Source organism: Cuculus canorus, chromosome 5 (assembly GCF_017976375.1).
Source record: "Cuculus canorus isolate bCucCan1 chromosome 5, bCucCan1.pri, whole genome shotgun sequence".
NCBI classification, from domain to species: domain Eukaryota; kingdom Metazoa; phylum Chordata; class Aves; order Cuculiformes; family Cuculidae; genus Cuculus; species Cuculus canorus.
The window spans coordinates 59006266-59020410 of record NC_071405.1 but is presented as its reverse complement, the minus strand read 5'-3'; the positions used below and the strand labels follow the sequence as shown (position 1 = coordinate 59020410).

The 14145-nt window shown below is 34.2% G+C and overlaps 1 protein-coding gene across 5 annotated transcripts in view; it reads left to right on the top strand.

The window, feature by feature from the left end:
* The window catches only part of RYR3 (ryanodine receptor 3), a 220382-nt gene that overhangs the window by 152670 nt on the left and 53567 nt on the right, over positions 1-14145 (top strand). For all 5 annotated transcript variants that reach the window (XM_054069060.1, XM_054069058.1, XM_054069057.1 and 2 more), the window contains exons 55-64: positions 437-499; positions 857-932; positions 1079-1202; positions 5476-5591; positions 5873-5940; positions 6784-6905; positions 10295-10344; positions 11064-11124; positions 12129-12367; positions 13072-13153. In XM_054069060.1, the coding sequence (XP_053925035.1) occupies positions 437-499; positions 857-932; positions 1079-1202; positions 5476-5591; positions 5873-5940; positions 6784-6905; positions 10295-10344; positions 11064-11124; positions 12129-12367; positions 13072-13153 (1001 nt within the window). The remainder of the gene's footprint in view (positions 1-436; positions 500-856; positions 933-1078; positions 1203-5475; positions 5592-5872; positions 5941-6783; positions 6906-10294; positions 10345-11063; positions 11125-12128; positions 12368-13071; positions 13154-14145) is intronic.

Here is a 14145-nt window from a genome sequence, read left to right as displayed (position 1 = left end):
CACACTCCTCCTTTTTCTCAGTCTGAATTCCATGAAACAATAATCTTAACTTTTTGTTGTGATGTCTTCTCTTCAGTATATGGTCATTCAAGCTGTTACCTCACTGTTCTGTCATGTTTCAAAGGCACATCTTGTATGCCTCATGATTGATCTCATCTCTTAGGTCAACAACAGTTCTTAGCAACTTGCTATCTGTTGAGAATAGAGAGATCTAAGTGTCTGCAGCAAATTTCCACATGAGCAGATGCATTCTGTTAATCATCTCTGTGTCTTCAGCATACTGCAGAACAAAAGGTGAACACGGTTTCTACAAGAAAGATTAAAAATATCACTCTAATCAGATCAACAACAGATGTTGTAGTTGAATATTTGATTCTTTTATGTGAATTTTTTTTATCTGAAAATAATTATCTTCCTTTTTTTTTTTCCCCCACAGGGAAATGGGTATACCCCAGCGCCACTTGATCTTTCTAATGTAGTGCTTTCTAGGGAGCTTCAGGTTTGTATTTGTGTTCTGCATGTATTCTGCTGAGAAGAATTAGTAGATTTTGGTTTTATTATTGATTAGTTGAATTTTTTCAGGTTTTATGAGTGTATTTGTGACTGTGTTTGTGATGCCATACTACTTACATATTTAAAAAGAGATTTCTACTGTTTACCCTGTAGGTGCTTCCTGAGTTTCTAGAAAAAGTTATCATGAAGCTAAAAAAGCACTGTAAACAGCGTGTGATACTGTGATGTTTCTTTACCACAAGTGTGTAGACTTTATTCAAGACTGAAAAAATGTGTAGAATTACAGACTTTTTAATTGTCGCCTTTGAATTTTGCATCTTGTTCTTTTCTGATGTATATGTAGGGAATGGTTGAGGTAATGGCAGAAAACTACCATAATATATGGGCAAAGAAGAAGAAAATGGAGTTGGAAAGCAAAGGTAAGCCAGAATCCCATAAAACACACAAAAAAGAGAAGCAGTCTGAAAGAAAACAGTGTAAGATGAAATTGAATATTTCTTTTTTGTACTTGAAGTAAAGTAAATCCTACAGTAGAAAAACTTACACTTCTTTCTACTTACTAAAGGTGGAGGTAGTCATCCTTTATTGGTACCTTATGACACATTGACAGCCAAAGAGAAATCACGGGACCGTGAAAAGGCACAAGAACTGTTTAAATTCCTTCAAGTCAATGGTATAATCATATCTCGGTAAGCTGACCTTTTTTTGAGATATTTATTCATTGCACAAACTGTGATGTGTTTCCTTAATTCACTGGAGTCTGTTAATTATTGACATAATTACTATTTGGCATATATTCTGTAAGTCAGAGTCCTTGTTATTTTTATGTTCAGAAAGACACTTCTGAAATATTATGGACAGGTAACACTTTTAATAAATTTGTCATCGCTGTTAATACAAAAATGCAACAGTAATGTAATTAAACAGGCAGGTGATTTGAAACTTTGAAATTAGCAGCCAGTAGTGACTATAAGGATAATGGGAAAATAAATCTAAGGTCTGATACTGAAATACATCTATGTTAAAGTGCTCTTTAATCCAGTTTTTATGTAAAATTTTGGGTTAAGTTTGTAAAGCAGTAAGAAAAAGTAGCTGTTTTGTGGGCATTTCATCCTTAATTTCTGATCGAGCAGAAGTGCAGACTTCATTATCTGTACGCTCACTTGAATTGTTCTGTCTGTAAGTAAGCTGGCCTTGTAGGGTCTTACACTGTCAAAGAAATTAACTTCTTATACTGTGAGTTTGGCTTTATACGATGAAATTGTCAGTTACTATACCATAACTATCATTTTTTATTTTATGTGAAACAGCCGAGTACATAGGAAACTGCAGCTTTGCTGGCATGAGCATTTTTATGAACTAAACCCCATTCATGAACAGTTTTTTCTGTACCTGCATAGGGTCAGATCTTAATTATTTCCATTTATTTCTGCTTTTCAATTCTAGTGAATGTATACACTCAGAAATTTACCGAAATATATTTTTAGGATCTGCAAAAGGTAACTTTATTGGCTTCAGCAATCAATAATATTTTTAAGATATTAGAAGAGAGTTCTAAATATACATTTCTGCATTACTACAGATAAAAGTTCCCTCCTGCCAATACATAGACTGTTAGTCTGAACAAAAATTGTAGGTATGCCACCAAACATTTTTATATGCTCTGTACCTGCTTTAGAGACATTGAATAAGAAAAGCAGGTTTAGTTCCTGGAAATGAATAGTCCTTTGAAACACTAATGGAATTGCTCAAACATTAGTTTTAATATCTCTTTGCAGCTGCATCTGTCCAGGTTAGTGTTAACTAAGCAGACAAGTCAACTTGAAAGAAACAATTCAAACTATTCATGGGGTATGGGCAAAGAGTTGGCAGTAATTGGCTATATCAGGGTGATTCAATATTATTCTCTTGGTGTATTTTTCAGATTAATAAATGCATATTTTAAGTGTATATAAAATCTTTTGAAGTACTCATTGCAATTATAACATTTCCAGAATGTCATTCTTAAAAATGTTGGGCTAATCATTAAAACATGGAAATTCTTTATAATTGGAAACATATAGGCAGCACAGTGTGTACTTTATATACCATCTGCCTCTGTTTTGATTCTTGCTCCTTTTTCTTGATTGAGAGCACTTTTGAAGCACTTTTGAGTGTTTATGATGTACAAATAAATCTCTCAGGCCTTACTCAAGTATACGTTAGAAACAACATGATATTTTGTTAAGCAGCTGTAAACAAGTTCTTTTGATGTTAACTTTGTTTTTTAAGAGAACTGCCAATGTCTTTTGATATTTAGGAAAGTATGTGTAATTTCTTGGCAACTGTGACTTACTATAAACACAAAAAGAGAATATTTACAGCGTTTTCAAGTTGTTCTTCAGAAGATAAAACGCTTTCAGTTGTGTTATGCTTTTGTGACAGTAAGGCAGCAGGAGATGCCTGTCAATCAAATAATTTGATTACACATATGATATGTAAATAGGACATCATAAATATATATAAACTAGAGTTCTTCAAAAATAAATTTTATTATTTTGTCTTTCAAATGAAACTGTAACATGGCAGTTTAGAGTACTTTTAACTTTACGGGTAAAAAAGGATTGGAATGTATTCTGTGGTTTCATGGTTCTGTTTTTCAGACTATGTCTTTCTTTCCTCTTACCCATGTTCTGACATGATCAAGAACATATATTTCAGTATTAGATGTCTTTGTTGTTAAAAGCCCTATTGTGCATCAACCTTCTCCCTCAGAATTTTTTTTTCCTGGATTCACCTCATTGATATTTTCCAACTCTTGGTCTAATCTTCCATTTTTTCTCCCTGATTTATTCCTATACCAGTGCTAAGGAATGTCAGGACAAATTATCATTTCCTCCATAGCACAACAGTAAGTCCAGCAACTATCCTGGTTTCTTATTCCTTTCTTGCTTTTGCCTCAGTACGTCAAACTATCAGTTCCTCCCATCTTCCCTACTTCTGACACAGTTTAACCCTCTGCAGTCTCTACATCTTCTTTAGCCATGTCAGTGTCTCTCATTGATAAAGGCTTCCTGTCTACTATCTGAACAGTCTGTACAGATGCAAATGAAACAGCCATTATGGGTATCCAGATGTTTTTCTTCATGTTACTCAGTTACTTCCTCACTTCTCAAGCCAGTTAGGTGTCCTGTGTGTATGCCTAGATCTATCAACTGAAAATCTGAAGTGTAGTTCTATTCTCTTAATATTGGAATAAATAGAGTATGATGAAGTTGCAAATAAAACAAAAGTACAAGAAAATCTCAAGGAAATAAGGAGAAAATTAGTGACTTGTAAAAACAAGTATGTTTAAACAGAATAAATTAAAAGAAAAAGAAAAAATTTCCAACTGGATGATGAGACAACGTGCATCCTTAGCAATTTTGTGGAATGAACTCCTAACAATAAATTGGGGAGTTTGGCTACCTTTCAGAGGAACTTCAATGAGCTGGAGAAATGGGCTGACAGAACTCTTGTGACATTTAGCAAAGGTAAGTACAGAGTCTTATACCTGGGATGGAGTAACTCCAGGAATAAGGAAATTGAGCCTGACAGCACCTATGCAGAAAAGCACCTTGAATTCTGCAAGTTGAACATGAATCAGGACTGCATCCTTATGATAATGAAGACTGACTGCATACTAGGCTGCATTAGTAAAATAACTCTGCAGGTTGATGGTGGTGACATTTTCCCTTTCCATTTTGCAATAATAAAACTGTATGGAGAGTATGTTGTCCAGGTTCACCAGTGCTAAGGAAGACATTGATAAAAGAGTAAATCAGGTGGAGGACTAAGAGGACTCTTGGGGACTATCATGCATGTCATGCCAGGGGAGGCTCTGAGAACAGGATGGACATTTTTCAGTATTAAACCAGAAGGCTGTAATGGGATTTTACCACTGTCTTCAGCTACTTATTGCAAGGTTATGGAGACAGTGAGTTCAAACACTACCTCGTCAAAAGTAACATGTTGTTACAAGGGAAGTTGCAGTTAGATGTATAAAAATATTTCACCTTTATTTTTTCACAGTGATGATGGTCAGATATTATAGTAGGCTCTCCTGAGTGATCATGAGATTTCAGTCCTTGAAGACATTCAGTACATTATTGTACAAGCTTCTGAGAAATCTGATCTAGCTTTGGATTTGGCTTTGCTTTGGGGTGGGACTTGAATCAGAATAATTTCAGAGTTTTCTTCCAACCTAAATTTTTCTGTGATCCTAAAGAATATTAGACTTTTGGTGAGGTAGGTTTCATTTGTGGCCAAAATAAAATGTAGTATTATAAATCTAAGCACAGCCAGACACACGTTTTTATTCCTCTTTAATATCTTATATGTACCAGTCATGATTTGGGTCATGAATTTATATCAAATAATTAATGCATGCCTCTTTTGAAGTACTGTTGACGTTTTTAAAAACACTTTGTCACTTGCATTTATATTTTCATTTAGTAACTTAAGTAGTTTTGACTTCAGTCTTTGATAAAATTCATCAACAAAAATGAAGTTTAATAGTGAATAATGAAATGAAGGGTAGTGCTTAGACTGACTTTGTAAAGATGTAATTGCTGACTTCCTAAATATTGGCATTTTAATCTGCCAGCAGTAGAAACTGAGTGGCCAATGCATTGCTTTGTTAGATTCAAAGGTAGTATGGCTTCATTTGTGCAATAAGATAGCTCTCTGAAATTGTTATCCTAAAGTACATATCATTTGGATACTTTAATCCAAAGCTAGTATACCTCTTAGAGAAACATGAACCAATTTTAACATTTCTTCTTATATAGTTGATAACTAAAAGTTGCTAAAAACGTCGATTTTTCCTTCTTCTGAAAACTGACCATAATTAAAAGTAATAAGGAATGGAATGCTTCATATTACTGTCATCATTTGTACCACTGTCATCATCAAAGCTATTTATCTTAATGCTTTCTAAAACAGGGGTCTGAATGATATGGAGTTGGATGCTTCATCCATGGAAAAGAGGTTTGCCTTTAAGTTTCTGAAGAAAATTTTGAAATATGTCGATTCTGCTCAAGAGTTTATTGCACATTTGGGTAAGCTGCAGATTTTATTTTGAAAATAATTTAAATTGTTGATATTTAGGTAGTAATAGTTGTATTGTTATGTTTAAATTTGTAGTGACCACTTGTTTTATTGCATTTAACAAACTTAAATCCTGCATCTTGATTTGCAGATTTAATTCTTGGACATCTCTAATTGGCTAAACTGTTTCTGCTGTTTTATTTGTATTTCAGTAAAACTAAGTTTACAAGAGCTATTGTGTTATTTATTATTAGACAACTTATGCGTGCCTACCTTTGTTGTGTCCTTGCAGAAGCCATTGTAACCAGTGGAAAAACTGAAAAATCTCCGCATGACCAAGAAATAAAATTCTTTGCCAAAGTGAGTGATTTAGTATTTCAAGGAATATATATGTATACATTCCATCATGCAGAACATGGAAATTTGTAATGTTGGGCTGCTTGTCAGGTAGTAGAAATACATCTTTCCTATATTTTTTTCATGGTAAGAAACTAGTTATATGTTTTTAATAAATCTTTCAAAATATCTTTGGAAATATGTCACTATGCTGGATTCAAATATTTCAAAGTATTTCAATATATCTGCTTCTTCATGAGAAGGAATATAAAAGTTAAAATACAGTTTATTTATTATATGAAATTAAATACTCTCACTGAGCATATAGATTATTTGTGAAAATTCTTGCCTCAGTATATCACTGAAGTGCGTAGTGTCATTTCATTAAGAGCAAGTATTCCTATGTGTAGTAATATCATGCACATTTATGTACCTCATAAGAGAAGTGTTGTCAATAGCCAGATTTGAAGTAAGGAATACTTAGTATTTAATTTGAGATCTTAAAAAAAAAAAAGAAAAAAAATCCTCTCCCTTTATATCTGTACTGGACAGTTATGTAAATAGTGGAGAGGAAGAGTCCTCCAAGTTCAGTGATATTTAACACGATTGAAAGTGAGAAGAGTAAGTCTGCAATATTCTTTCCAAAATAGATAGAACTGTATAATTCTGTTTATTATTTACATAATTTGTAAGTAAAATTGTAAGCCTTAAGTTTTTTAACCGATATGACCTTGTGTCCGAAATGAGAAAAAAGAACTGTCGTAGAATTTCTAAAATTCTTTTAATGAACTTTAACCAAGCACACCATTGTTGCTCCATTTACCATTGTGCTGTGTGAAAAACACATTTTGTATCTGTATTTCTTAGGTTCTTTTACCTTTAGTTGATCAATACTTTACAAATCATTGCCTGTACTTCCTGTCTTCTCCAACAAAAACACTCAGTAGCAGCGGATATGCATCAAATAAGGAAAAGGAAATGGTAGCAAGGTAAGTAGAAAATTAAGATATACACAGGAATGTGCTGTACAGATAATTAAAGGTCTCTTCTTAGGTTAAAGAGATAGTTCAAAAGCTCCGTTTCTTCAGCCAGAAAGTGAATAGCTTATTCTCTATCAGAATGGCAGTGAGCTAATATAATTACTTGTTTTATTGTTCTTTAATATATAATTAAAGAATTAAGTATATGTACTAATTATATATATTACAATATATAATTGTGGATGATAACATCAAACACATTAGTAAATGATCCTGCATACAATGGAACTAATAAAACTTGTCTTCTGGCCAGTTCGTGTTTCATTGTTGAATCATGGAATCATAGAATTGCTAAGTTGGAAAAGATCTTTAAGATCATCAAGTCCAGCCGTATCTGTCCATTACTAAACCATATCCCTGAGCACTTCATCTACCCACATTTTAAATACCTCCAGGGATGGCGACTCAACCACCTCACTGGGTAGCCTCTGCCAGTGCCTGATAAAGCTTTTGGTGAAGAAATTTTTCTTCATGTCTAAACAGAACCTCCCCTGGTGCAGCTTGAAGCCATTTCTTCTCATTCTATCGCCCACTAGTAGAGAGTAACAAGGTGTCCCCTCAGCCTGCTTTTCTCCAGGCCAAACAACCCCAGTTCCCTCAACTGCTCTCATAAGGCTTGTGCTGCAGCCACTTCACCAGCTTCATTATCCTTCTCTGGACACGCTCCAACACCTCAATGTCTTTCTTGTAGTGAGCGGCCCAAAACCAAACACCATACTCAAGGTGAGTACAGGGGCACAATCACTTCCCTGGTCCTGCTGGCCACACCGTTTCTGATACAAGCCAAGATACCATTGGCCTTCTTGGCTACCTGGGCACACTGCTGGCTCATGTTCAGTTCACTGTCAACCAATACCCCCAGGTCTTTCTCTGCTAGGCAGCTTTCTAGCCACTATTCCCCAAGCCTGGAGGGCTGTGTGGGGTTGTGTCTCAAGTGCACGGCTTGGCACTTAGCCTTGTTGAAACTCATACCTTAAGTCTCAGCCCATCGATCCAGCCTGTTCAGATCCCTTTCTAGAGCCTCCCTACCGTCAAGCAGATCGACAATTCCACTCATCTTCATGACATCTGTGAACTTACTAAGAGTATACTCAATCCCTTCATCCACATCATTGATAAAGATATTGAACAGAACTGGACCCAGGACTTAAACCTGGGGAACATCACTTGTTACCAGCTTCAAACTGGATTTAACTCTGTTTACCACCACTCGCTGAGCCATCCAACCAGATTTTACCCTGCAGAGGGCATGCCTGCCCAGACCAACAGCAGCCAGTTTCTCAAGCAGAATACTGTGAGAGATGGTATGGAGACGGAGAGATGGTCAAAGGCTTTAGTAAGGTCCAGGTGCACTCTATCCACAGCCTTTCCGTCATCCATCCAGCAGGTAACCTTGTAATAGCAGGTAATAGAAGATCAGGTTACTTGGGCAAGACCTGCCTTTCATAAATCCGTGTTGACTGGGCCTGATCACCTGGTTGTGTTCTGTCTGCTGGTCTCACATTTAAACTTTGAGATATCTGAAAAATGTGAAAATACCGTGATGCAGATTTTAGGGAGAATTTTGGATTTTCATTTCTCTACAAATTACTTTTGCCACTGCACAAAAACTGCTGGAATTTAAAAATTTTTAGATATATCTGTTGTTTCAGATTTGGTTGGAACTAGCCATTTGACTCAAGAAAACTCAATGAAAGATAGTTGCCTTTTAGTTTATAATGTGCTGCCTTTACAAAAACAGTAATTTCATTTTTGTGCAATTCACATATAAAATTAGTATTTAATTTGTTTTTAACTATGATTATTACCTAATATTTTTGTTGCCAATTATTTTCTGCCTCTTAAATGTATGCTGACAGATATTTTCTTTGGATATATTTTATCATAATCTTTCAAACTGTATTTTACTTTCATGCTCTACTGTCTGTTTATCAGATTTCTTTTGCTTTCTTTCACTATGTTGACGAGAGTTGACTACTTTTTCCGACAGAACAATAGATATAAAATTTGAAAGTAAAAATTGCTTACTCATTCCTACATAAGATCAAGCCTAACACTGATCTTACTGGGTTCCATTCTTCAGTTTATATTCCAACTTATTTTTGCATTTCTTTAAATTATTTTTACCCTTTTGTTTCTATCTGCTAAGTGGGTGGTAGTTTTTATACAGCAGTTACCCGTGAGAGTGAGTTTAAGTCCGTAACATTCTGCTTTACTGAGCTCTGAGATATATTGTATACGAATGTGCAAAATAGTCCTCTCTTCTGACTAGGGAGGTCAGCTCAGGTTCAGGAGGATGGAAGTTTTTTTCATTTTGTTTCATTTCACTTCACTTCAATTTCATGCTTCCTCTCTGAATATTCCTGTTGTTTCTCTTAAATCAGTCAGGTCAGCTTAATAAAGCTAGAAAGGTGCTTGCTCTGGTTGTACAAAACACCTTTAAAAATGCACGTGGAGGAAGTTAGCCTACATATCTGCTGTTACTGATTCAAAAATAAAATTCTTTGTCCATTCTTCATTGAGAAAAGTGACTATCAGTCACTTTCATCTTATAGCAAATATAGTAAATCCTTACTGTTGTGAAGATAAATGACAACCATTCGTTAGTAAGAGGCCATACCGATTCCTAAGGTATTTTTGCTTCTTTTTCTTAAGTTCTAATTCCATTTTTAAAGTGTAGCACAGAGAATAAACAAGGCTGCCTGTCTGTCTTTGGTTTTAGAAGTTAAATTAATCCCTTTAATCTTTACATAGTTGAAGATTTTTCTGTTCTCTTGATTATCCTATTATTTTGACAACTATGTGAGATATGCAAGTTTCTAATATACTTACCAGAAAATCTTCTGTTCTGTATATATTTCAGGGTTCATATTATCAGCAGCAGTGACTAAACACAGATTGATTTCTTTATAAAGGATATCTTTGTGGGTTGTTTTAAATAAAATAGAGATTAGTAATGGTTGCTTCCTGCAGAATACTAAGTTACTAAGTTTTTCTTGTTTTTACAAAAAAAATATTATTCAGAAAAAATAGTCATAAAGAATGACTCAACCACATAATATGTAATTGTTGGAAAACACTGTAATAAAAAAAGTTTCACGTCATCTCTGAAGTAGTGAGGCTTAGAAAATGAGAAAATTTAGAAGCTTCAAAAACTTATTTTGCTTAAAGCAGTTATTTGACTGACTGCTGTAATAATGTATGATTCAAAATACACTTTCCAGGAATTATGTTGTGTTTTCTCTTTCATATTACTACTGCTCTTTACATCGTATTCTAAATAAATCTTTAATCTTTGCCTTGTCTTGTCTTGCTTTTTCTGTTCTTTTCTGCTTTAGCCTGTTCTGCAAACTAGCTGCTCTTGTTAGACATAGGATCTCACTTTTTGGTAAGTTGTTAAGAAAGATCTTGATAAAGTTAAAAATACAAAGAATGTACAGCCATTTCTTTTATCTTGCTCAAAGCTTTTAAGAAGCTTTAGGCAAAATTTTATAAAATTATGCATAAACTTCCAGTAGAATTAGTGAGTGCACTGAACATGGCTCTGAAGCTAACAGTTATTAGAATATGTAAAGTGTTGGAGCAGGAAGAAATAGTGGCTTCTAGGATTTTCAGAATCCTTTTAAAAAACTCTCATGCCTTTTCAGTTACTTTTAGCTTTTCAAAAGTCATCTCTACACTAATTGTTTTGATTCCTGTCATCCAACTTTTTGAATCTAATAGATCTCAATAGAAATAGATTTTGCAATAGGCAAGCGGGGTGTAGGGAAAAAATTATGTACCTTTTCTCAAAGATAATGTTAAGAAAACTGCAAAAGAAACATAGGTACTACAAGATACAAAGTTCAGAATGTTGCATGATCAAGTGATGAAAATGAGCTATAAGTAGATCCTTGTGATTCTTCTCAGTTCTTCTGTGGAAATGGACTTAAACAATTGAAAGTTAGTTCTAGAACCAGATCTAACTCTCTCTCCATTGACCTGAGGTGGCAGATTCATGTCATGTCTTCTTTAACCCCTGCATCTTCAACAATGACATTTTTGATTATAAGAATAATTCTACATTTCCCTTACTACTGTGCTCTCATATTATCTCTTTCTAACTAGGCAGTGATTCAGCTACAATGGTGAACTGCCTGCACATCTTAGCTCAGTCTCTTGACACACGGTAAGTTTGAAACATTTGTACCAACCACAGACTGTGTGGGTATCACAGAGCTATACAGAAGCAGTTAGATTGTTTCTGTATTTTTTATTCCTTTTAATTTTTTTTTGTAATTAATGATACAAGCAGTTGCAATAATTCAGATATTGACCTCTGCATTAACAGGTTTTGTCTAAAGGGTTTCATCTACATTTTTCAGTTCAATGCCTGTCGTTAAAACATTGAAGTCTTTTGTCACCATTTCCAAAGGCAATCACCAATACTATGAGTATCGATACCTGAGGATATCAAGACAATTTAGTGACTATTGTAAAATTTTGCTTTAGAAGTAAAAAGAATATATTAATACATAGGCATAGTTGCATTTGCTAATTTTTACTGTTTACCACATAGACTAAAACATATGCTAAGATAGTTTTCTCCTTTGAGCTGTTTTCTGGTCTGATTATGTTATACAGCAGCTTGACAATGAACTCATTGGGAATAACAACGCTAGGAAACTTCTTTAAGTGGTTGTAGAAGAGTGAAAAAAAATTAAGGAATGGAACTGTGATACTGGTATTGCAGTTGCATTTTCTATATTTAGATTGCTTTGAAGATAGGTAAGCATGTATCCTGACTTTCATACCTAGTTACTTTGACTCCCATAAAAATTTGGAGAAATAAAAGTCACTTTTCTTGAGCATATTGTACAGAGGAGCTTTCTTACAACCTGTGACTTTTGCCAAGAAGGCATTATCTTATCTGAAAGCAGATTAAAAGAAAATGGAAAGATAAGACCGAGGAAAGAAGTTCTTTGTTGTTACTATTTTGTATGAAATACTCCAAGCTAATCGTTGCTTATACTACTATGTAGAGGTAACTGTCTACTTCAATTCATAATGTAAAGTTCACTAATACATGTGTTCTGTCTTCAAAGACTGATAGAATGTAACTAACATGTACATATATATCTATACAACCACTAAATATCAATGCAAATTTAATATTTTTCCCTTATTTTTCAGAACCGTTATGAAATCAGGATCTGAGCTTGTTAAAGCTGGATTGCGTGCCTTTTTTGAAAATGCAGCTGAAGACCTGGAAAAAACTTCAGAAAATCTTAAACTTGGAAAATTTACCCATTCACGAACACAAATTAAGGGCGTTTCACAGAATATCAATTATACTTCAGTAGCATTGTTACCGATCTTGACATCAATTTTTGAACATATTTCACAATATCATTTTGGAATTGATTTACTTTGTAAGTCTTTTATTTTATTTTTGAAGTTTATTTGATAAGATTATTTACCTATAAAAAATTTTATTATGCTTATTTTCATTACATATTTTTTACTTCATTAGATTAAATAAGACAACTCATTGTTAATCTCTCGTGGGGTTTTTTTCTTGCGTTTTAAAACCAATTTAGTTATTTTCATTTAAATTTTTCTTACTGTTTAGTGTCATTTAGTTTAAAATTACTGAAATACCTCCTTAGGATTCAGCAATATGCTGTTCCAAAATTTTGTATATATTTGGGTGATCACAGTTCCAAAGCAGAAGATATTTAAAAGATCTATATCCATCAAAAGACTTTCCTTAAAAATGTGTGGAGCCTTTAGATCATGGTTCTAGAGGTTAGATACACAGACTGATGTGGTTTAGATTAAAATTGTACTCTGTGAGTGTAATAACCTGCAATATCTTAATAGCAAGTATGTCCTGGTCTCTTGGAATGCCTGATGATCTGCTAGGTTTTGGAATGAATGCAGGTGACTGACCAGGTATTAGAGAAACTGAATATAAATAACAGACGTAAATTATTGACAGCCTAGAATGCTCAATGATACATATGCTAAAAGTTTTAGACATCTTTTATCATGTTACATAGAACGAGTATTTAGTATTTGGAAATTAGTCTTCAGTTTAATAAATACTGATAATCTACTTCTTATTTTCCTCTAGTGGGTGATGTACAAGTCTCATGTTACAGAATTCTTTCTAGCCTCTATTCCCTTGGAACTGGGAAGAACATCTATGTTGAAAGGTATTGAGTGAAAAACTCAGCATCTAAAATGTTCTTTTCTTTAGGAGTCTCATGCTTAGGCAATAAAGCAGTTTGAATGAAAGATGAATCTGAAACAGCATTAGCATATTTATAATAAACTTTACATGAAATGTAGTTGCTTACCTTTTAGAGTTCAGTTCCACACAACTCCCCTCACCTCCTCCAACTCCAAACTAAATAAAGGCAAACACCTCATCCTGCCTATGACAGTGTGTCTGCAGGGAGTTTATTTTTCCCACAGGGAAAACTAAGGTTTTCCATGCGTTACCTCTAAGTTTCCCAAAATTTGTCTACTGCATGTTGCTGTGCTAAGTAGGCTGCATCTGTCTCACACTTAAGTCTATACAGAGTTTTCAAAATAGTCATTCTGAGCATAACATCCTGAGCATATGTGTGGAGCATTCTGACAGCCTTTAATTCTACAAAAGAAACCACTGTACCAGTTACTTGCATTTTAAAAAGAGTAGGGTCTACAATTCCTTTAAGCATCAAATTGCTTTGGTAAGTTCCAAGCCCTGGATTTTAGATCTTCCACTAAAAAAGGCTCAAATCCATATTTGTTACTTCAGAAAAGAGAACCCTAATTGTTCATCTAACACAAGACAGGATCTGAGGTAATCATAACCTTTCCTTATGCTTCTGAAGGCTTTAGGTTAGGCACTTTTCATGATCTTCCTTATAATGCAAAGTTTAAGATCCACAGGGCCTGAGAGAGAGACTAAACTGTAGGAAATACACTCCAGTAGTCTGGTCAGAAGAGGCTTTGACTCATGAGAAATGCTGGTCACATTATTGAAAAACATTATTATATGAAATACATATAGCACATGTTTTTCAATGCAAGTAGTCAGATATGACAAAATCAATTTCTGTATTGAGTCATATATACAAGTACATATCCAGATTGTTCGGTTTAAGACTTCCATTTGACCTATTTGAGGCTTCTCAAAATGAAGATTTCCAAAGATGCA